The sequence below is a fragment of the Diadema antillarum genome, unplaced genomic scaffold, assembly GCF_040938485.1.
Source record: "Diadema antillarum isolate AM-2024a unplaced genomic scaffold, OU_Dant_1.0 scf00000073, whole genome shotgun sequence".
In the NCBI taxonomy this organism is placed as follows: Eukaryota; Metazoa; Echinodermata; class Echinoidea; order Diadematoida; family Diadematidae; genus Diadema; species Diadema antillarum.
The window spans coordinates 1,513,142-1,537,488 of NW_027270962.1; the positions used below are offsets into that span (position 1 = coordinate 1,513,142).

The 24,347-nt window shown below is 41.1% G+C and overlaps 1 protein-coding gene across 1 annotated transcript in view; it reads right to left on the reverse strand.

Moving 5' to 3' along the window:
• Nucleotides 1–24,347, reverse strand: part of LOC139717247 (uncharacterized) — a 162,009-nt gene that overhangs the window by 57,280 nt on the left and 80,382 nt on the right. The window contains exons 3-12 of the mRNA XM_071628744.1: nucleotides 21,626–21,710; nucleotides 20,496–20,673; nucleotides 19,141–19,305; nucleotides 15,883–16,029; nucleotides 14,923–14,988; nucleotides 13,948–14,062; nucleotides 13,240–13,371; nucleotides 12,618–12,715; nucleotides 6,761–6,923; nucleotides 5,928–6,056 (exon numbers count right to left, since the gene is read on the reverse strand). Of these exons, the coding sequence (XP_071484845.1) occupies nucleotides 5,928–6,056; nucleotides 6,761–6,923; nucleotides 12,618–12,715; nucleotides 13,240–13,371; nucleotides 13,948–14,062; nucleotides 14,923–14,988; nucleotides 15,883–16,029; nucleotides 19,141–19,305; nucleotides 20,496–20,673; nucleotides 21,626–21,710 (1,278 nt within the window). The remainder of the gene's footprint in view (nucleotides 1–5,927; nucleotides 6,057–6,760; nucleotides 6,924–12,617; nucleotides 12,716–13,239; nucleotides 13,372–13,947; nucleotides 14,063–14,922; nucleotides 14,989–15,882; nucleotides 16,030–19,140; nucleotides 19,306–20,495; nucleotides 20,674–21,625; nucleotides 21,711–24,347) is intronic.

Below are 24,347 nucleotides of genomic sequence, written 5' to 3' on the forward strand. Positions count from 1 at the left end.
CCTAATAAAGAGAGATTTTGACAATCACAATAGGTGATACGCTGATAGCGTATCACCTAATAAATTAAACGAGAACTTACCTGTTTGAAGTTTGATTTTTATTATTTGAGTAATAGGAGTGTGAGTTAATATGAGATCCCACTCGTACGCATGCGCAGTCAATATTCGTCGCCCAGGCAAATCTCCACCATCTTCCGACGTCTAATACATAATGTCAACTTAGGTGAGAGAACTGAACCAAAGACCCAACTGGGTCAAGTGAGATTTGCCTGATCCATGAGGAAATGCGACCACTGTCACAATCCCACAATCTGGAAATACACTGTAAATTGACGGAGAAAGAACATTACCTTGAAGTTTGAATTGAGGGTGGGAGTGGAGGGCATATTAACTCACACTCCTATTACTCAAATAATAAAAATCACACTTCAAACAGGTAAGTTCTCGTTTAATTTATTTATTATTTTTCGTAATCTCCGTTGTTCGTTAATATGAGATTTTGAAGCAAGTGGTCGCATTTCTGCAAAAACCAAGCAATGTATGGTGATAAGAATGACATAGTAGCTCACCAATAATACTCTTTCTCTTCAATGATTATCCAGTACCGCCATGGAGAACCTACATGTAGGTCCTGCCCTGATCGACGGCTTATCATAGAACCTGTTGAAGGTTTCCTCATTAGACCATCCAGCCTGTTTCAGAATGTCCGCTATGGGCACATCTGCTGTCTTTGCAGTAGAGACTGCTGCAGCCCTTGTAGAATGCGGTTTGAAAATTCTAGTGTCGATACCCGCCGCACTCATTGTCTCCTTTATCCACCTGGAGATGGTTTGCTTACTGGCTCGTTTGTGAGGTTTCCTATGACATATGAACAGGTGCCTTTCCGTATCCCTCATCACTTTTGTACGCTCAATGTACTTTTTCAGGTAGCGTACCACACAGAGTCTCTTCTCTGAAGGATACTCTTCAATTGTAGTCGTACTCCCTACTCTGTCGGAGGTCTTGTTCTGTTTTACCAAGTCACTGACATGAATCTCTACGCTATTATCCTTCCAAACCAGGCCATCAATATGAATGTAGAACAAAGTCTGTGCCCTTTGTGCTGAAGTGAGTGCGAGCAACATACACAGCTTATGAGTAAGTTCACACAAAGATAGCTTACTGGCTGGTGACATTTTGCGGAGATGATCTAACACGATTTTAACGTCCCAGATATGGTTGTACCGTGGCAGCGGAGTTCGTAAATGAAATACACCTTTCATGAATCTTGTCACCAAAGGATGTGTACTAATTGTACAGTTGCTGTTCTCCAACAGCACCACCGAGGCCAAAGCACTTCTGGCACAGTTATAGCACTATAACTCAACTTATGTACATGAAACAGATAACTCAAAAATTCTATAACACTTTCTACAGCAGTGCAGTGACTGTTCAAAGTTTCCTGTCTGCAATACTCTTGCCATTTCTTAATGTAAGTTCCATATTGTGTGCGTGTAGACAGTCTCCAAGATGCACACAACACGTCCACAGTCCTGTCCTGTAGTCCCTTTATCTCGAACTGTGAACGCCAATCCTGCAACAAAGAAGATCGAGTTTAGTGCAGAGTGGGTGGGTAGCCTTAGATACTGGTTGTGTCAGCAAGGATTTGCTTCTTTTCAAGATCAAAGGTTCTTCACTCATCATACTTGTCAAGAGAGGGAACCAGGCCTGTGTAGGCCAATTTGGTACCACAAGCAGGCCATGTGCATTGTCTTCTTGTATTTTCTGTAGGCATTTTGCTACCAAACAGAAAGGAGGGAAGGCATAAAAGATTGCAAATTTTCCCCAGTCTAGTGTGAATGCATAAACTGACTCTGCATTGGGATCTGGCAACCATGAAATGTACCTAGGTAGCTGAGCATTTAGTCTGGATGCAAACAAATCAATTACTGGTGTACCATACTTAGCCACAATCTTCTCAAAGCTATTCTTATCTAGCATCCACTCTGTTCTGTCATTAAAGTGTCTAGACATGAAGTCTGCCTCGTTGTTCTGGCACCCAGGTAAGTGAGCTGCTGACAGCCATATATTGCGTTCTATACACCAATGCCAGATGTCTAACACTACCTGATTGCACGTTTCTGATTTCAGCCCTCCCATGTTATTAAGGTAGGCAACAGCCGTAGTGTTATCAATCCTCAATAGGACATGTACATTTCTCTTATCTGCACAGAAGGATTTCAGAGCCAGTCCAGCTGCCAGTGTTTCTAGGTAATTAATACCCGATGTTTGAGCTGAATGTACTTCCTCTGTGGTCCACCTGCCACCTGTGTGAGAGGTTAAGTCTGTAGCACCCCATCCCTCTGCACTGGCATCTGTACGTAGCTCCAAATTGACCTTTTGTCTGACAACATGATTAAATGACTCATGAATATGTTCTTTCCACCATATCAATTCATGTCGTGCCTCCATGGAAAGAGTCATGGGCCTACCAAAATGACCACAAGCTGCCTTAAGGGCCTGTACCTTGTCTCTCTCTAGATATCTGTAATGCAGTGGGCCATACTGTACTGCAGGGAACGTGGCAACTATTTTCCCTATGACCCTAGCAACCTTTCGAATGGATGGGGTGGCAAGGGATAAGAGGGAGGTGCAAACCTCATAAATGTCATCTTGTTTTTCCCTTGGCAAAGTAATGTGCATTGACCTAGTATTCAAATGAAACCCAAGGAACTCTAGGTCTAGGCCTGGGCTAAGTACTGACTTCTCAGGATGAATTAAGAACCCCAGCTCTGTTAGAAGCTTAGTGGTAGCTGAAACAGCCCTTTGGGTAGCATCCTTAGATCTCCCAATTATCAAAGTGTCATCAAGATAACCCATAACTACATGTCCTTCTGTTCTAAGCTGGACAAACACTGGCTTCAGCATTTTTGTAAACAGTCTGGGAGCCGAGCTGAGACCATTAGGTAAGGCCTTGTATTGGTACAGTTTACTTTGCCAATAGAAACGCAAATACTTTCTCGATGATGGATGGACGGGAACTGAATAGTATGCATCTTGTAAATCAATAGATGCAATGTAGCAATTTGGGCTGAGCAGTGACAAGGCTGTATGTATGTTGTCCATTTTGAAATGCTGATAAAGGATGCCTGTATTAAGATCAGAAAGATCAAGGATAACTCGTAAGGAACCATTCTTTTTGGGTCTCGTGAAAATATTGGAGATGAATTCTCCATTCTCATGTTCGCAAAGTTCAATCACATTTTTAGCTAAGAGGCGAGAAATCTCTCCCTCTATTTGACTGTTAAGTTCTGAACTGCGAGATAAATTAACAACTCTTTCCCTCTTACAGTAGGGAATTCATTAGGATCAAATTCGAGTTTGTATCCTTTGACAGCATTCAAAATGTATGGATCTGAAGTCAGGCTTCTCCATTTGTCATAGAAATTTTTCAGTCGTCCACCCACCATTGAACAAGCAAGATTTATGAGAGGGCATGTACTCACCTCTGCAGAGGATGAGGAGACTGTTGGTTTAACATGCTCAGTTACTTGCGGGCCCCCGCAAACCCCCGGTATTGAGGGCTCTGTCGGCCGCTGCCCTTGTTGGGTCTGGTCATCGGGGTGGCAGTGTGTGGCTTCCACGAATGCTGGCCTAAAAAAGGCCGCTGTACCGACCCAGCCTGTACGGTTGGCGTGGTCCACCCCGCTGATCTCATTCTACGGTAATTATAGCTTCCGTCTGTCGGCGGTAAGGGTGATAATGAGACTGTGACTGCGAATATGGACGCTGACGGGAGTTACCTGTTGAGAAAGGTTTTGAGCCTTTCACAACACCGGCTGCTGCTCTTTGTTCTTCCTGGATGTCTTTGACTTTCTTTCCTAAGTCATCACCAAACAGCTGTTTGGTCACAGGGTTCTGAGGCTTGCACAAGTGTGCAAATTTTGCATTCAAGCCAGGTTTAATGAGGTCCTTCCTCAAGGCGTTCAGCTCAAAATTAGAGCTACACAGGAGTCCGAGAGCGTCCTGCTGTTTTTCTGACAGCTCCGAAGCAGAAAGGGTCTGCGCAAAAGCAGTGATGCCTTTTACAAGAGCGCTCTGAATACGCTGTAGCTTCAGGTCCCTAGCCCGGGTAGTAGGGTTGAGATTCTCCCAAATTGTCAAGTTGACTTTGGGCACGTCAAGTAGTGGACAGTTTTCTGGGCTAGTGTACTTCCTACCAGTCTCCTCTAGGGCAGCCTGTTCAAGAGTGTGGTTGACAAGGTAGGATACCGACCCAGCAATATCCTCATCTAAGGGTTTCCCCACGCTGAGAGGCACTGCGAATTTTGCTGCGATAGCTGGGATGGCTACATTCTTGCCAGAGGCAGGAGTAGCATTACTATCTTCAGTGCTTGTTTCAGCACTGAAATCAGAAGTCTGTGAGTCAGACGCTGGTGTAAGTTTACAGCCAAAAGGCCCATCTTGATCGCAGTCATACTCATAGTCAGATAAAAGGAGATTATCATCCTCATCTCCGAGACTTCTCGTGTCATCACTACTACGAGTCTGTGGATGAGAAAGTGGCAAATGATCCACCAATTTTCCCAGCATCTCTTCCAGTTTATTCAGACGATGTTCAAAATTTGAGCCACCAACACTAGTGCTTGGTCCCGAATTCGAGGTCGTGGTTTGTGGAGGCTCTGCACGAATGCAGGCCTGACTGTCCTTCTTTGAAATAGGATCTGCACGAATGCAGTCCTGGACAGCCCGAGAATCTTTGGCTAATATCTCAGAGTCAATCATGATCGAGGGCTTCTTAATCAAAAGGTCTGAGACCTCAGAGGTAGCAGCCGACTTGGCGAACTTCCGTGCAATCACGGAGGAGGAGAAGTAATCTTCGCCGGTGCTTTGCCTTTGGCTTTCCCGTGCCTTTACCACCGCGGCTAGCCGAGCTCGCCGCTGCCGTCTTTATACCCTTTCCCCCCGGATCGCTGCCGGGGGAGGGACCCGCTCGCGGTCCGCTGGCGATGCTGGTGGAACCCGCATCGCGAACCAGCTTCTCGTGCGGGAAATTCGGCTTCGTGGAAGAACCCGAATTCGCTTCCATCACTCTCCAAAAATACTACCAAACGATCGGGGAGGTAAAATAACCTATGAAACCCCGAAAACTAGAACGCGAAAGATCGCAAAGTGAAAGAAAATCGGCGAAATTTAGAGCTCAAAATGGCGACTTGACCGCTAAGAAACACACGCTACGAATGAATTGACTGCGCATGCGTACGAGTGGGATCTCATATTAAAGAACAACGGAGATTACGAAAAATAATAAGAAACAAACAAACAAACAAACAACCAAATATAGGTTGAATTGAAGACAACTGGAAAAAAAAAACCTGCAACGAACAAATGAACTCCCATCAACTAATGCACATCATTAATTTTGTTAGGACGCAGAAACGTTTTAAAACCTGGATTGGCAGTGTTCCAAAAGAGCTTGGAAATCAAAGAGGAAAATATATAGATAAAGATATACTAGAGAGAGAAAGAGAGAGAGATTAGGAGTTGGCTGCAAAAGATAGAGATAGATATCAAAGTAGATAAGTAGATAAATAGATAGATAGATGGATAGATAGATAGATAGATGGATAGATATATAGACAGATATATAGACAGATAGATAGATAGATAGATATAATTATAGACAGATAGCTACATAGATAAAATTGATAGATGCAAGCATATATAGAGAGAAAAAGAAATGAATAATTATAGATATATATAGAGAGAGATAATATGGGGATTATAATCCATAGACAAGACAACAAAGAGGTAGGAAAATGAATAGAGCGATGAAAAGCTCTCTAGCTAGAGAGAGAGATAGATAGATTCATGATTGAGAGAGAAAAAAAGAGAAAGAGAGGGAAAGTGACACACTGGTGCAGGGTTTGAAATGTGTCGGCTCTCACCGTTGGGTGTGGTGACAGCGGTGCGGAGGCGGACAATGATGTCGATGACGAGGATGAAATCCATGAGGTACATCAGAGTGAGTAGGACTAGGTTCTCCTTCGCGTTCTCGTCGTTCTTGTTCTGGTTCGCTGGAGGACAGGACGACACCACAAGATTTATTCATTAATATTCATTATTATTATCATTATTATCATTATCATTATTATTATTGCTTTCATTATTATTATCGTTATTATTATCATTATCATTATTATTATTATCATTATCATTATCATTATCATTATCATTATTATTATCATCATTGTTATTATTACCATCATCATCATCATCATTTAGGGTATTTTAGGAAATTTATCCATCTCAGCTATCAATATTTCCACCAATTTTTAGAAGGTAAACCATGTCAGTCCTCATGGAGGTAATTGTAATTTACAACGCTTTTCATTAATTTCAGTATCAGGAATAATTATGTTTTTTTTTAAAAAAGCACATGATAAGTGTCAAGTAATTAATTGATTAATTCTTTGTATATGCACTTTACACGGCACAGAAGTTAGATACGTATAACAACACTAAAGTTAGGTAATTGCTATTGGCATTCGGTTAATTGAAAAGAATTGAACAAACACACGCATACTGACACAAACCAAAGAATACGCACAAGCTAACGCACAGACTTAAACCCCCCCCCCCACATTTATGCATGCATACACACAAACGCAAACACACACACACACTCACACTCACATACATACACACACACACACACACACACACACACACACAGACAAGCCAACCAACGAACAAACAAACGACAGGCAAACGTTCATACCGATAAAACTGGCGCAGTACGGGTATAGGAAAGCGATGATGAGAGTGACTAGTAATACCACCCGCTCCCACAGACGGGCGAAGCGAGAGTTAGGCAGGACCACTGTATCCGTGATTAGCGACTGGATGTCATCCCACAAGATCCGTAGGTGGCGCCCTGTCCTCTGTGAGACCGATTAAATAAACAGAAGAAAGAACATGGGGTGGGGGAGGGGAGGGGATAAACGGAGAAAAATTGAAGAAATTTAACTTGTTAGCTGCTTTGTTCAATTCCATAAATCTTGAGACATATTCTGCGCTAAACAAGGATAGATATATTTATACATTTGTAGGTAGGAATATGATATAGGTAGGCAGGTAGATAGATAGATGGATAGTTTGAGAGATAGATAGATCAATAGATAGATAGATAGACGAAAGCATTATTGAGAAAGAGGAGAGAAAAGGACAGAAAACGAGATAAAAATGAAGAAATGGACATGATGGAGCAGATTCACTAGCTGTATGTTTCAATTGGCATGTGGGCTCTGATAAAGCAAGCATGTAGCAAATGAACTTAAGTTTATTCACAACTTTGTAGCAATATTACGTCCAAAATAGTGAGTTGACAAGACAACAAGTTGCGATTATTGAAACAAAAATATAACCCAAAGATTTACGTTTGGCATAGAAGGACTAATGGGAAAAACACGAATTCAACGTGGGTTTTTATTCAGTATTTTCTCGCCACATGATAGTTATTGACAATAACGTAATGCTTACCAATGTCACTCATTGAGAACAGAGTGAGACGAATACTGTCCGAATTTCAACCAACATTATTCACTGTTTAGGAAGTATTTGATACTGTTAGATCCATGCAGACATTACAAAGCACTTACAAACAACAGCACCATAGAAACAAGCACATTCATAGATCTGCTCAATTATGACATTCACACAAATATCTATTTCACAAGTGCAAAAGACTGAAAACATTTTTTTTTTTTCCAGCGGCGATACTGCAGCAGTAGGAAACCAATATAATTATGGCAAACTTCTTTCTTTCCTCAGTTGTTTTATTTCTTGCAACAGCTCTTCAGGAAAAAAAGAAAACACCAACAACGAACAAAACAAATATTTATCTATTTATTTTTGATAAATGAACTAGTGAGAATTGTCATGCTGGTATTAGATCCGGGCATTTTAAAACCGGCGGACTATCTCCAAGAAATATTGGTTTACTTTATAAATAACTTTACTAGGCGTCTCTTTTGGGGCAATTGCTAGTATTGCCACTGGCCGTAAGATTTATGTCATTGAAAATGAAGGAAAAAATATGAAAAGGACCAGAATAAGACCAGATCATACAACACAAGCAGAAGTAAGCAATCAAACATTGCACCAAACACAAGACTCTTTCTCTACTTTCCTTGTGCTCACAGACTCACGCAATGGAGTTAAGATCGAAGGCGGTGTAGTTGCATAGATCTACAGGCTTGACAACTAGAAAGGTAATAGCGAGTGCCGGAAGGGTTAATAAAGTGCTTCTACCATGCACTGTGAAATACAAGTATATGTCATCTTTCTTGGTCGAAAAAAGAGGGTGATTATTCAGGCGAAAGAGGCAAGTTCAAGTGAAAACTTTGTGGCAAAGTTTCTAAACTACTGGCCAGCACAGGAAAAGACATGAAGCGAAGAAAGTAGAAAACGTTCCACACATTTTGACACGTATGATGCGGTTTGCAAAGTGCAGTTGTGACAGAAAATGACAAAGAATTTGATACTCTATGTACGACTGGAAAGCCACTACCACAGAAAGCATAGATCTAGAGAAAAAATAGGATGGATCTTGACAATCCTGGAGCAGTCTATCTTACCGACGGTGTCATCCGGGCTGGACTGTGCTGATTATGGCAACGTAATAACGAAGAAATGAAGGACCAGGTTAAAAAGAACATCACAGACATTTAATCTCAAACAATGGCGTGAGGCCCCTCACCTGAGAATGCTAAAAAGTTCTCGCGGCTGAATGAAAGACGATAACTATAACCATTACACACAGTCACGTGGGAACTGAGGCACTGAATAAAAAGAAAAGGACTATGTCCATGACATTCGTTCTTGTTCCCTAACTTTGCTGTGAGATTCTTTTGCGGAGAAATGAGCTATGGAAATATCAAAGAATATTTTGCAAATGAAGGGCGCCCTCCGTGTTCATATTTAGTGCACTCTCAAATTGAAGGAAAATGCTCTTTAATACATGTTTTGTTTTTTAATCTTTTTATTGCAACTGATCAACAAATTGTCCTTCATCGACGTATATAAACACCGATAAATTCAGTGTGTGAGCAATAGCCATAAAAAAAGAAAGAAATACAGCCATACATATTCGGATATGATTACATGTTACCGATCGCATGCGTGTTTATATTAGTGTGTTTATGTTGCATGTAATTTTGTAAGTTAACCGTTTACACCCATTTCTTTTTTCTTTTCCATTTTAGGCAAATCTTTCTCGTACTTTCCTACGCATGCGCTGAAGCTTTGTAAAATATGCGTTTAATAAAAACGGCAGTCTCTAAAGGCATTAACTAATATTGAAAACTGCCCCTGTAAGTTTGTGATGCGCACAGCCAAAAAGTAGTCCATAGGATTTCTAGCGCTTAAAGACAGCCTTATCATTTCAATTTTGCATCTATTCAGGCTCATTTTTTTTTGAAAGCTCTAGTCAAAATCTACAAAATTAATTTGAAGCCATTATGAAGTTACGTGTTATTGAGAAGTTAAATCAAAAAAGTATTACCCAAATGACTAATATTACATCGTATGTGATTGTAGTATATTAGTTTCTCAAGCTTTGATTTCATCTTGTTGTTGTTGTTGTTGTTGTTGTTGTTGTTGTTGTTGTTGTTGTTTTAGGATCAGACTATGGTTCTAAAACCAGGCATCAGATCACCTAATCATGACTATCGAAACTCAATGGTGGTTTAATTTCAGTCACACTGTACTATCACTTTCTCAAGCCAGTGTTAGATTCCATTTGAACAACGCGGGGCAATATCGTACAACTTCTACACGATGGAGTTACACTCTCCGTTCAGGTCAGGCACACTAACTATTCAAAGTAATGCATCGGTTATCAACTGACGACAATGTTAGAATCTGGACGTATTTTATGTGCTTTCCTACATACGAATGTACGCTAGCTATAAAACACCCGTGTATCTACCTGTACGTTTTATTTCTTCTTTTTTTATTTTATTTTTTATTGACGTGAATAAGGAAAGTGAGCAGGCATATATGTTCGTGTTGTTAGTAAATGTTATCTTCCATGTTGAAGCCATGCATGATTTGTTAGAGAATTACCGCAGATAAAACACACGTTCAAACATACTCGAAACATTTTCTATCATTTTCTAGGGAGTAGCCGTGCAATGTAATGTACTCCTTCCTGACTATAATATCTATGAATTAAAGAGGCATTCTGCTACGCGCAAAGATTTTTTTTACGGGTTTGAACACAGCACGTCTTTCTAATTGGCTGACAAAAGAGGGCGTGGCTTGTGATGATGGATATCATTGGCTGACTGACTGACTGATGTAATAGTCGGTAGAGACTGTCCCAGCAGCCCGTTAGCTTTGGCAGTGTATATACTTCTCTCTCCAAGGGTATTAAAGTAAATGAACAGTACTTATTTCTCTCACAGCACAGACATCATCAGTCACGAATTCTAATATTGAGAAATCAGAATTGCTGATTTATTCTGTGTTACGTTTAGTTGGAAAAAGAAGAATGAAAATAAATGAATTGAATTGAATATCAATCGCATGTACTGTTACACAAGCGTGTTAGTTGGCATGCAGAAATTGTCAAAACCATGTAGAGTTAATAGACCTCGCTTGTTGATGTTATAAAGAGGACATATCAAATCTGCAGAACTAGCGTAATGAAAATTAGCAACAAATGGAGCAAAATGTTTCTTCTTCGCAAGATGATTAGAACATTTCCTGATGTACTAATCTTTACACTAGCGTTTCTCCGATCATACTTGACAGGTAATTTCAGCGTGTATAGCTAATGAAGTAATACATTTAAGATTCTATAGCTAAACACTAAATGTACGGACATCCCCAAAGAGCAAGAACTGACTAAACAATTGGCAGATAAACATAGCTGAGCACAACTTACTAGAGAGATCATGAATATTGAAATCAGTAGAGCCGCAGAAATAGTGACATTAATTCATATTGCAGACGCGGAAGTTCAATGTTGGTGCTCTCAACTTCGTGTACGCTTTAAACGACAAACTGACTATCGTATACTACTTAGCACTGTACAGTTCCTCAAAACAAAACAGAGCCAATGACTTTAAACATTTCAGTTCGACTTACATTTAAACATGTCAATTTAGGCAGTCTATATTGAGACTGACACGCGCATCTAATAGAGCTTGTTAGTAACACCGTAGCTACCACTTTCAAAGACTAGTTTTCAAAAAATTACATGTCTTCATGTCAAACATTTTGCTTGTGTGTGTAAACCGGGCGTTTTATAATTATAGTAATACATATTCTTACAAAGCATGTCAAATGTAGCTTAATTACTTTCTTTTTTATTATGTGCTACTTCACATGTTAATTACGTGGGGATAATGCCTTTTGATATTAGCACCATCTGTCTCATAATCTTCTTTTCCCCCTCCCTTCTTTCCTTCTTCCTACCTTCTCCTGTTTTCCTCACCCTTTGTCCTCACAATTTCTTTTACTTTGGATTTTCTTTGATTTTCTCTCCCCATACTAATTCATCCTCTTATCCTTCCATCTTTTTTTCAATCCCATTTTTGATCACCCTTGTTCCTCATATTTTACTTCTACTTCTTCTTCTTCCTCTTCTTCTTTTGTTTCCTCTATCTTCTAATTATTCCTTTTTTTTCTCTTTCCACTTCTTCTTCTCATTCTTTTACTCCTCCTTTATCTCCTGCTTCTTCATTTTTTTTTCTCTCTTTCTTTACCTTCTTGGGCTTCTTGAAGATAAACTTCTTCCATTTCGTATACATTCAGTACTGGTGATTACTTTTCAATGGCGTAATGTTTTAGTTCAATTCAGATTAAAGGGTGACCATAATTCTATTTCGTCTTACGTGGACATGTTTGAAGAAAGGCTTGCCTAGGCTCAAGACGCATCACAAGGGGGGGGGGGCATTTCATGAAGGAACTTGTCGGATAAAATGTCCGACAAGTCAATTATATTAGGGGGGTGTTTCATAAAGCTGTTCGTAAACTTACGAACGACTTACGAGCGACTGGTGATCAGTTCTTGTGCTGAGTTATGGAAATTCTGATAGTATAGCACATCAGAAGTGATCACCAGTCGCTCGTAAGTTGTTCGTAACTTTACGAGCAGCTTTATGAAACAGGGCCCCGACAAGTTTTGAGAAATTCTTTAGTCTGATTGGCTGATTTCTCTCAACTTGTCGGATATAATTGACTTGTCGGACATTTTATCCGACAAGTTCCTTCATGAAATGCCCCCCAGGGCTCCATTTCATAAAATATGTTAGGATAGCAACTCTTGCTAGAATAGCAACTTTTGACAACAACCAATCATGAAGCTGGATTCTTGTTATTACTATGACAAGTGAGTGCCATTCCAGCAAGAGTTGCCGTCATAGCAACCCTTTATAAAATGGGGCCCTGGAGATGTATACTCTAGTACTGTATATCACACTTTTGTCATTATGAGACATCAGACAATATCGAGAATAAAAGTGTGTTTAATAATCTTCTTTGGCGATGCTGATCTCACCAAGCCCTCCCCCCCCCCCCCCCGCCTAGACTAAAATGGGGTGTGGTGGGTGGATGGGTGTGGCACTTACCATGACAACGGAACCACGGTGCACGGATACCCATTCCGATTCCATCTCCTCCATGTCGAAGGCCTCGAAGGAGTTGAGCGGGTAGCCCGAGTCGTGTCCTGTGGGTTGGTAGAGCATCACGGGGTCTAAAGAAATGTTTTACTTGTGGTAGTGTAATGTTACCACCCAGGTAATAATTTGATGAGGTTTTTTGTTGTGTTTTTTTCAGTTCATTCCAGCACTACTGATACCACTCTTTGTAATAACATTAACGGTGTTTAGAATGCAACCAACTTACATTTGTAAATAACCTTACATGAAAACCAAACTGACAAAATATTACGTTTCAAAATTCATCATCATCACTATGTCCATATAGCAAAAATGTAATATAGATATAAATTGCAATGAAAATAGCAACATATTTCCATTATACCAATATTCAAACAAACTGTAAAGTGGAGGCTCGGACTATAAGCTAACAATAATTAAACAAACGCCATGTCCTCGCATTATTCAACGGGGAGGAAGTTTGAAACAAAATTCTCATATCTTTTTTTTTCTCTCTCTCTCTGATGTATATTTACATCTGTTTTCTTGTTTCTTTTTAATTCATCAAGTGCTTGGCACTTCAAAGACTTACTGCTTTGGTGAGTGGCGTGTCGTGATAGGCTCTTGGAGGCGGGGATGATACCCTCGCCAGCTCGTACCCGCTCCTCCAGGAGACCGGCGGCGTCGCAGCGCTGTTCCGCTATCTGTTGCAGCTTCTTGGCGACTGCGTGGGACCAAAGCAAAATGAAATGAAAAAGAAAATACAAAGATGAGACTCAGGTAAGATTAAAAATAGAGGAATAAGAAGAAAGAAATGAAAATGATAAGGGTACATATGCCAAGTCAACAATATAGACCCAAATTCTTTCTTTTTTTCATATGATGCCATTGCCAACGGACTGTCAATTCATTTCCTTTCATTGGTATTCAAATACAAAATCAAGATAAGATAATGAATTCTCGCGTGTACCATTTTTTATGATTAAATCGTAACTGAAAATCGCTTCAACCTATCGGCAATCGCGGTTTCTGTTCGACTGATAATGGTATTGTAAACTTAAACTTCGACATGAAAGTATCCTGCAATATGAAAGAGATACCAACTTTCACACGAATGACCAGGGTGTCAATTCATGCTTCTCTGTTGATGAGAATGAAACAAAGCTTAACATGAACCAGGATTTGTGACCTTTTACCCCTGCCTGTGTTCTGTTATAAATAGTGAAAAAAAACCAAAACAAAACAAGACAAAACAAAACAAAACAAAACAAAAGAACGTCATCGTGAACTTTGACCTTACCTTCGGGATAGTGATGGAGCACATTCTGGAGGTCTGCTCTATCGAGAACCATGAGGTCGCAGTGGGCCGCGGCCCGGATGGTGTTCGTCCGAGGCATGCTGAAGATGAGGCTCACCTTAGCAGTAAAAATATCGAAGAGGAAAGACACCAAATTTGTAATTTAACAACGAGCTCCCATTTCAATTAGTTGTTTAATAATTCATGGAAATCGTTTTGAATTGAGCATTACAGAGGATACCTACGTTTCTAGTGAAACTAATATAAGATGCGACAAATACACGCTGTGGGGTGTTAGAGGCGCCTCGGATACGAGCTAATAACATACAGCTCAACAACGACCTGAGGAGATACACGGATTTTACATATGAGCAGTTTTGATCACAAAACGGGCTAACGGGCTTTTAAATATTTCAAAGCAAGTCAATCCTCACACAGGGTAAGATAAAAACCTCTCCAGTAATACCTCACTTGTGACATAACAGGGAATATTTTTTTAAAATGTGATAAAACAAACAAAATGTTCTTATCATAATCTCTTTTTTTTTCAGATATCCAGAAACAAAAACAAATTGATATCAATAGAGGTGGGTCCTACCTTTTATTAGAAAAGCTCTTCTTTGGATATCTCAGCCAATTCAGAACTGATTTTCATCAAATAAACTTTGAATTCTTCTTAGAATTATGCTCTTCCATACTTCATTAGAGGTTGAAATCTCATTATTAAAAAAAAAGCGTCAACAAAGAACCTTGGAAACATTAAGCCGAATCTCAACCGAAATTATACCATCCCTTTATTAACTGCAAGCGCACGAATAAACAAATGGTGCACACACACACACACACACACACACATTCACATAGATAGCTACGCGCATACACACAAGAGCATTCACATAAACGTCTAGCATACTTATTCCTTCCCACACATACACATAGACCAGCACACACACTATACCATTAAACACACAGACCTACCTCTCCGAACAGCTTGCCGTGGTTCAGGCGGGCGATTGGAGTTGCGTCATCGTCAGCTGATAAAACCTGAGCGAGGGAAGGGGGAATAGGAGAGCGGAAACGGGCGCCCATTTGAGACACTGCGAAAGGCATTAAGCCGCCACTAATGTGCCTATAATGACGGTTAGGATGTATCGTATTACACGAAGATGATGCGAGCTGACATTGAGTAAAAATGGCAGGGGAACATTAGAGAACGCATTATGCCTGTCAGCGTCACAAATAGTCTTTTCTTCTTTCTTTTCCTACCCCGCCATTCTTCGTTCTCGATTCCTTGTGTACTTTCCTCTCTTTCCGCCTAAGCTTTGTCAGTTTGAAATATCAAATTCTGTTGCCCCTGAGCGATGTTCCCGATAAAACGATTCTAGATGTTCGGATGAGCACTGTATTCTATTTTAGGTGACACGGCATTTGCTCCTGCGACAGTGGCTCCGATCTTATTTTGTCCAAGGAATTTATGGTTAGGGGTTGTGATAGGGTTTTAGGTTTAGTTTGATGTGAGGATTAAGATCACGGTTAGGGTTATGTTTGTGGGTAGAATTTATATTTGGCTTAACGTGTAGATATTTTTTGGGAGCAATTGTTGGAGGAGCAAAATTAATGTCATGAGGGAACCGCTTCGCACTGCTCTTTCATACTTTCCAAGAGGTTTTTCATTATCTCACACACACAACAAAAGTTTGAAATCTGGGCCCCGTTTTATCAAAAGATAAAATCGACTTTGAATTTCCTTGACACACAGGCACACAGGCTGCCATAGACTTATAATAGAAATCAACTCTATAATCAATTTTAACTCTACATAAAACAGGGCCCAGAAGCTCCATCTCAACCAAAACTATACCATTCCTTTAATGTTACTTGTAGGTACTGGAATCTTGTCATGATTTTTCTGAAAATGATTATTGTGTGCATGCTTACCTCGATTTCTCCCCGTTGTATAAAGTACATGTCGTGACAAATCTCGTTCCGGCCCGCAATGGTCTGGCGTGGTAGATAGAGGGAGGGCTTGATCTCCAGAGAGAGCATGCGCAGAAAGCCGTCGCTCAGGCCCTGGAACATTGGAGCCTGCCGCCAACGGCGTGACAGGAATTCGACAGGAAATTTGTTTCAGTTCGGATTGATAAAGACACAATGTATAATATCATGACACAACTGAATATATACAATAATACTATAGTAGTCAAACTTGGCTAGGACCTACCCGCGTGATCATATTCAGATTGATAAAAACACATATCTGCACTCCAAACTTGGTCAACTTGATGCTACCACTATCAAGATATATTTCAAGAACAATTTCAGCCATACTAATACAGAATAAGCCTTTTTTTTTTCTTGTGATTTTTTTCCCCTTGAAAAGGTCTATCAAAGCACTACTGACTTTAAAGGGGTATGGAAAGCATGGTAAATCTGGTCAGTCACAGAGTTTACCTTCTATCTATTATGAAGCTTTTGATGATTATTTTCAACCTTGGGGAGCACTTACCCTTGACCAAGCCATCCAACCCCCCCCCCCCCCCCCACACACACACACAAATACGCACATACTAAAACACATTCGACCGCCCCTGTAAAATGACTCAAAACAAACAAAACATACATACATACACACACATACGTGTGCAAACACACACACAAGCACACACAAGTACGTTGTGAAGATGCATGTTTAACGAATATGATATCCGACGGTATTAAGAGATCTTCAGTATATCGTGGTGGAGTAGAAATTTGAATTTCTTTCTCTCCCCGTCGCCCTACCCCAGCCCCAACCCCATCCATCTCTCTCCCTCTCTCTCTCTTTCTCTTTCTCTTTCTCTCTCTCTCTCTCTCTCTCTCTCTCTCTTTCTCTCCATCTAATCTAAGGGCATCACACCAGCAACATTGTGCATGCAGCAGAAAATTACCCTCCGATTCTCCGATTCTCCGATTCTCCGATTGGGATGGAGAACGGTACGTAAGCTGTGAGGTCGGGCGGGATGGAGGGGAGTGCGACTATTAGGTTAGAGGGTGAAGAGACAGGCAAATAACTGCGGGCAGCAGGTGGACACACGCGGCAAGACTTCGCGGCTATTTGTGATTGGCATTCCGCTCGGATAAACAGCGTTACACTGGCACAATTACCGGCGCGAGGCGATCGCGTGGCGCGCTTAATGTCACAGTAGTGAGGTTCACACCTAAGTCCCTTTACCTTAAGGTTTTCTAAACCTCGAGGTTTTGTAAACCACGAGGTACTAAACTACAAGTTAGCGTAGATGTAGACGCATGTAGTTTAGAAAACCACGACAAAACCTTAAGGCGAAGACACCACGACAACACCACAAGATTTCTTAGGGTGTTGTCGTGGTTTAAGCGCGTAGTTTAAGCGCGCTGTGGCAGCGCGCTTAAACTATGACAGATGTGAACGAAGTTTTGTTAACCACGACGCTCAGTTTTTTCCACAATAGTGCGCAACCCTATGGGCAAACTAGGCGCCCTTTATTTTCTATCGTAGTTATGTTTACCTCGAGGTTTTGCTAACTGCATGTAGGTGTGAACGGCATCGAAGTTTTATCGTGGTTAGGGGAACGCATTTTTGCGCTCGTAGTTAGTATAACTACAAGTTTTTGGATAGGTGTAGACATGGCTATAGGAAAATACGGGAGGTGTGCGACGCGTACGTGTTATCGTACTCTTCAGAAATAGGGCCTGCCTCGTTGCGCTCGGGGGAAAATGGCGCCTCTTCGAAACAACGACAACAAACGTTGTGAATCCGTCGTAATCTATAGAGCAAGTCTACCATGTGCGATAGGAATGGGAGTTCATGACAATATTCCTCGACGGATATGATCCACATAAATGCTCGCTTGGCCAACTATATCATTAGAAAATGAGAGTACAACTGACGTCAGAAATCGCGCCTGGCGATTCAAGTGAGCTGCAGAAATGGTTCGTTATCAACTAAGGTATCCAGCAATGTTTTTCAGTGTGTTTTTGGCCTGGCTTATGCCTCTATTAAAGGGGATGGCTAGTAACCGATCAGTGGGAATCAGTGGGAATGCTGAGGGATGATTGTTCCAATCCTTGTGGGATTCATTTAAGAGTACATTATATATCTGCAGTTGTGTAAAAATTATTTGCTTCAGAACGGTCTCATATTCAAGTAATGTGCAGATTAATGCCCCGTCACTGACCAGGCACGCTAACCTGGAAACATTAAACTGCACATTACTTGAATATGAGACCATTCTGGAGCAAATAATTTTCACAGAACAATAGATATAATGTATTCTTAAATGAATCCCACAATGATTGGAACAATCATCCTCCGGCATTCCCACTGATTCCCACTGATTAGTTACTAGCCATCCCCTTTAACTGGTAAAAAGAAAAGAAAAGAAAAAAGAATTCACATTTCTGTACTCGTGTGACGACAGAGGGAGCTGGGGGAGGCTTACAGCATCAGCGATCACTAACGGGCAGTGACGTCCATGGTAGAACAGAGAGGGCGGGTGATGTCTGTACGTGTATTGTCACCTTGAGACCCAGGGCCATACATTGTACGTCTACAGTAGATATGAAGTGGTTGCACATTCTGTAAACCTTCTGTGCTCAAAAGGGACTTTGGACAGTGTGTGCAATGCTATTGGCGTTTTATGTCTCAGCTGACACTGAGAGCAGACAAGAGGTGAACTTGTGGCATAAAAAAAAAATCAACCCAAAAGAATGAGAAGTGCTGGAAGGCGTGGAAAAGAGATGAACTCAAACACCAATGATTTTACGGTCATTGCATAACGCATTTAAGCATACACACACGCACAGATATACACTGTCCCTTTCGCAATATGAAATGAGTTAATCGCATTTAAAAGTGCACTGTACCATCACACATTCACTTTGTAACGACAAAATACTACAGTAAAAGATGTCAACATTTAGAGGCGTAATAGAGTTTCATCAGCGATTAAAGTCCATTGTGTTCCTCGATTCAGGATAGAGTGCACAGATTATTTCAAGAATTTAAATCACGCTCGCAGGCAATTAGTCGTTGCGTTTTGGACAAGCCTCAACATATTTCCTGTAGTTGTGAAGAGCACAATCCGATGAGGTATGTCTATGTGAAAAGCATGTGAGCTAAAAGTAATGCTTCATGGATATTGAAGAGGTCAATCGAGTTTGGTAAAGTTTAGTGCCTACCTTGTCTAGGATGTACTTGTTCCCGCTCAGCGAGACCTCGGCGTGGAAGGTGAGGGGCAGGGCGTTGATCAAACTCTCGTCCGTTACCCCCTTCTTCCTGACCCAGAGGTACTCATAGTACCCTATCACCTGCTTCTGGAGGTCCTCGGGAACCGTTTGGTCTTTCTGCAATTGGGAAAGGGGTTTGATGGGTAGGGCAAGAGGAACAAATTGAGGTAATAGGGAGCGGAAGGGGTAGGGAGAATAAGGAATTGAGTAGGGAAGTGAGGGGAAGGTAAAGGGAAGGAGAGTGATGTGGAGGGTGAGGGAAGGGGAGGGGGAGGGAGAGGGGTAGCGTAGAGGGGAGGTGGAGAGGGGAAGGGGAGAAAGTGGGAAAGGAGAGGGGTAGAGGGGAGGGGAGAGATGAGGGGGAAGGGGAAGGGAGGGTGTAGAGAAGGGAGGGGAGATGGGAGTGGAGAGTGTAGAGAGGGGAGGGGGAGAGGGAATGGGAGAGGGGAGGGGGAATGGTCAGAGTGATGAGGGGGGTAGAGGGAAGGTGAGAGGGGAAGAGAAGAGTAGCAGAAAGAGGAGCGAGGAAGGGGAAAAGGAGGGGAGGAGAGCAAGGCGGAGATAGAAGAAACGGAGGGAGGAGTTGAGGAGATGGCAGGGGTATGATAGAGGGTTATAGAGGGGTGTAGAAGGGCAAGGTGGGGTAGGGAGGGACAGCAAGAAGGAAGAGAGGGCGGACAGTAAAGTGAATGAGAGGATGATGTAGAGGGAAGATGAGTGGAAGGAGAAACGAATTAACATGACGATATCAAGAATATGATCCACGCAAGACTGAATGGTCAACTCCTTTCCCATCTCTATGTCTCCATCTTTTAATGTTCAATGATATTCAGTGATAATTGTTACAGCAGGAAAACTGTCTATCGACCTTCAGTACTACTGCTTGTAACATGTTTCACGAAAAGTTGAGATGTTTTTTACGTGTTGAATCAAATTGGAGTTGTGTGAGCAACTGACTCGCGACTCAATATTGTTAAAAGCAGAATGTTTTAAAGTTCAGTGCTTTATATCACACTTTGCTTTTCATGCAGAGGTGCCAGATGAAGTGCCTGCATTCCATGGTAGCACACAATACGGGCAACAAAACATATATTTATTATTCCTTTATTGGGGTGGGGCGGGGATGTGCCATAAGGTGTCATCACTAACGACAGAGAATTCATTCATTCAACCATTCACTTGAATAACAATTAAAACAACAATTACATGTATCTATGGACACAATGTACTCCTAAACTCTATTTTAAACAAAGCACACATACACAAACGCAAATTTTCAATCTCCCTCTCAATCCGTATATTCTCACCAGTGTGTCTTTGATGACGTTGAACCGGTGCGTGTAGCGCGCCCTCTGTGCGTCAAAGTTGGTCAGCATGGAGGCCATGCCGCCCAGGATCATGCCAAAGAAGACGACGATTCCGAGCAGCATGGAGAAGATTGAGAACCACTTCTCCAGCTCGTTAGCGGCACTGATGTCTCCATACCTGCAGCACATGACGACGGAGCGCGGTCATTATAGATTATATCTAACGTGCGTTGTTAGACCGATATTGCCCTTTTAGAGGTATATTATAACACTCGACGAGCTCGCGCGGGAGTTATATCTATTTATAGTCTCATGAGGTATTAAAAGTCTTCACATTTTGACACTTCCTCAAGCTTTCAAAGACTTTGGCCTTTGGCACAAAGCTGATCTGTCCTGCAAAATATTGACTGCTTTGAAACGTTTTGCTTGTTTGTTTTTTAGTTACAACTTTTTTCTACATAGAATACATAGGCCTATCTTTTTTTTTTTCTTTTGAGACATTTCTTGACTGCATCCGTCGTACTCATGACATGGTTCTTTCTTTCTAGCTTCTCACCTTTTCTTTGTTTTATTTTATTCATTTGTTTCTTTTTTTTAAATCGCAGGAAGGGACTTTCCCTAAAACGACAGACACAGAAGGGACAATTTTGCTGCCACAACAAAATCAATATGCTGCCACCAGCGGCGATGGTAGCTGTATGACTGGTTTAACCAACTGCAATTTATAAACGAACTTTCTTCTAACTTTGCTCTTTGCCGATTATATCTCAACATAATATCTTGTCTGCATAGATCCTCTTATATAGAGGCTCACGGATCTCATCACGAACTGCTTCTTGAAAAGGAAATAAATTGTAACGATCACATGACCTTGATCCATGACCTCTGACCTTAGGCAGAAAAATTTACCCAATGTAAGTCACGTCGGAGAACGGAAAGCCGATTTAATCGCATCATGCCCAGCCGGATGGAATTCCTTCGGAGCCCTCCGGCTCTATAACGTAAACTGTGCTGCATCTAGTAATGGCACCGGTGCCTTTGAACACTTACCCATGAAATAAACCATAAATATGACACACTTTCGAGAAAGTACAAACCTTCAGCCTGTGTTGAGAAGTTTACATACTCACCCGGTAGATGTTGCGGTGGCCACGGACCAGTAAAGGGCAATGACATAAAAATCCCCGGGTTTGTCCGACTCTGTGTCGTTGCCAACTAGACAGTAAAAATGGGACAGAAATAAAAACAATGTTTAGCTTTTATTGGTCCCTTGTCTATGTTTTTTTTTTTTTTTTAAGTCTAATGATAATCGTATCCCCAACCCCCACAAAAAGAGGGGAGGGGAAGAAATATTTGGAGACCGAAATACATATAACAGACGTTTAGACTGCATGCAGTATCACGGAAAGTTTTGGTGTCATAACACACGATCATTATCAATCAACTTTCTTTTCAAATTCATTTGTAATCACTTTCAATACTCATACTCCTTAGCAACGGCGCGAATTATCTGGCAGGAGCGACATATTTCTGAAAGAAACTGTATGGTAAATTACAAACAATCAAACGTTCTGTCCCTGAAAAAGACTAAAAACAATCCAAACAGTACAATAATACAATAATGCTTAGAAATATCACACATGTGAAATGACAGATGCTAATGAAACGAGTGATAACCACGAAAACGAGGCAGCGAATTAAACTTGCTGTAACTGACATAATGTACGAGCCATGCCCACCATGTAAAATATCCAAGTCTGCACCTTATTGCAAAGATTAAAAACAAAGGATGATGATGATGAAAGCTAAACGCCTGACCAAGTAATCACACCTTTTCCTCGTTTTTCATCACGCTCAAAATGGAAGTCAGAAAGATCCACCACTTGAAAAAAGAAAGAAGCAATTTTATGTGTATAGAAAGTAGATATGTAGAACGTATTGTCTGCAATGCTGTCAACACACTCCATCAGACAAGGCAAGTGCCGTAATGTGTCTCGCCCATAAACGTACAACACCTTTTTTTTTTTTTTTTTAATTTTGTTCACAAATGGACCTATGGATCAAAAGTTAGGAGTCATAGTTAAATATTGGGCCCTAAAAGTTCAATGACCCCTGCCTGTGACCTTTGACCTTGTGGTGACCATCAACTCTCCAAGGTACATCTACCATCCAAGTTTGGTCACAAATAGACTTACGGATCAAAAGTTATGCCCCATAATCAAAACGCGCCCTAAAAACTTAGCATTGGGCCCTAAAGTTCATTGACTCCTGCCTGTGACCATTGACCATGATTGTGGTGACCATCAACTCCCCAAGGTACATCTACCATCCAAGTTTGGTCACATATACACTTACGGATCAAAAGTTATTGCCCATAATCGAAACGCGCCCTAAAAACTTTATATTGGGCCCTAAAAATTCAATGACCCTTGCCTGTGACCTTTAACCTTGAGGTGACCTTCATACTTGGTAAATGCTTAAACTTTGTATAACCACTCTTCACTCCAAGTTTGATTCAAATTGAACCCAGAGTACAGAGTTATTCAAGTTTTTATAGCGTTACGGACAGACGACGGACGGACGGACAGACGCCGCAGGCGATCCCTTAGTCTCCCCTCACCTCTGGTGGGCTCGACAAAAATGACATATCAACAAAGTCATAATGACTCATACTGCTGACTCTTGAACATCTGCGCCAAGCCTTTTTTTTTTTTTTTTTTTTTTTTTTTTTGGCTCAGATGCACAAAAAGAACGGTGAGCCAGCTTTTAATCATCATCAAATCGGAACGAGGCCAGCGCGAGCTGTCTGTTTTCGCCCGTAAAACCTCGCGCTTCGGGGTATTCCGCTGCCCGTCCTTGCTAACGCAGGGGCTCTCCAAACCAAATGCCACACTGAAAAAAAAAAAAAAAATATATATATATATATATATAATATATATATACATAGGGTGTTAAATATGAAACAACAAGCTGGTGTTAAATTTCTGGGGCTCATTTGTGTGTATTAAAATCAACACCTCCGGGTGTCCCTTCAAAATGTAAAACTAGTTTTTAGATAGATAATTAAGTAATCTTGCTGATTTTGAACTTCAACAAGACGGACATGAACTTCCCTATAAAGTACTTGGTTTTTCTTTTTTAAGAAAATGTTGTAAACACACTTACACCACAGTAGCACCAGTTGATTTGATATCCTATTGACACTGGGCGGGTGATACACCACTGACATCAAAACCAGCAATATCAAATCAACGCCACAACAGTGTCATTGTTGAATTAACAGCATCGCAATGTCAAAAATATCACAAGCTACAGTGTCAAATTAACACCACAAAGTGTCAGGTGAACACTTCTAACACCATCACAACAGACTTTCTACATCTGTCGGTGTGGTCCTTTATTGACACTTGACCTGTGTTAGATTTGACACCCATGGTGTTGAATCTAACACCGATCTTTTTGCAGTGCATGTATGCGGGGGCGCTCTTCACCATTAGGCACATTTTTCTCGCGCAGTATCCATCTTTCCAGATGTGACAAAGTGCCACGGAGTGATAATGTCCACCCCCTTCAATGCTATACACGTACAAACACACACACACACACACACACAATGCACACGCGCACAAACATACACATTTCCCTCTTCAACGTTGTCACTTTCCTTCATGTTTTTTTTTCACCCCTAGTGACGTCATGTCCGTGGTCATGGTAACGTCCCTGAAGCGAAAAGTGTAATCACCACTTTCGCCTGTTTGAAATACATTGAAGGAAATATTAGGTATGAATGGTTACTTTTCCTCGCATTTTTTTTTTCCCTCTTCCAATCCCTTTTTGTCAGGTGCAGGAATT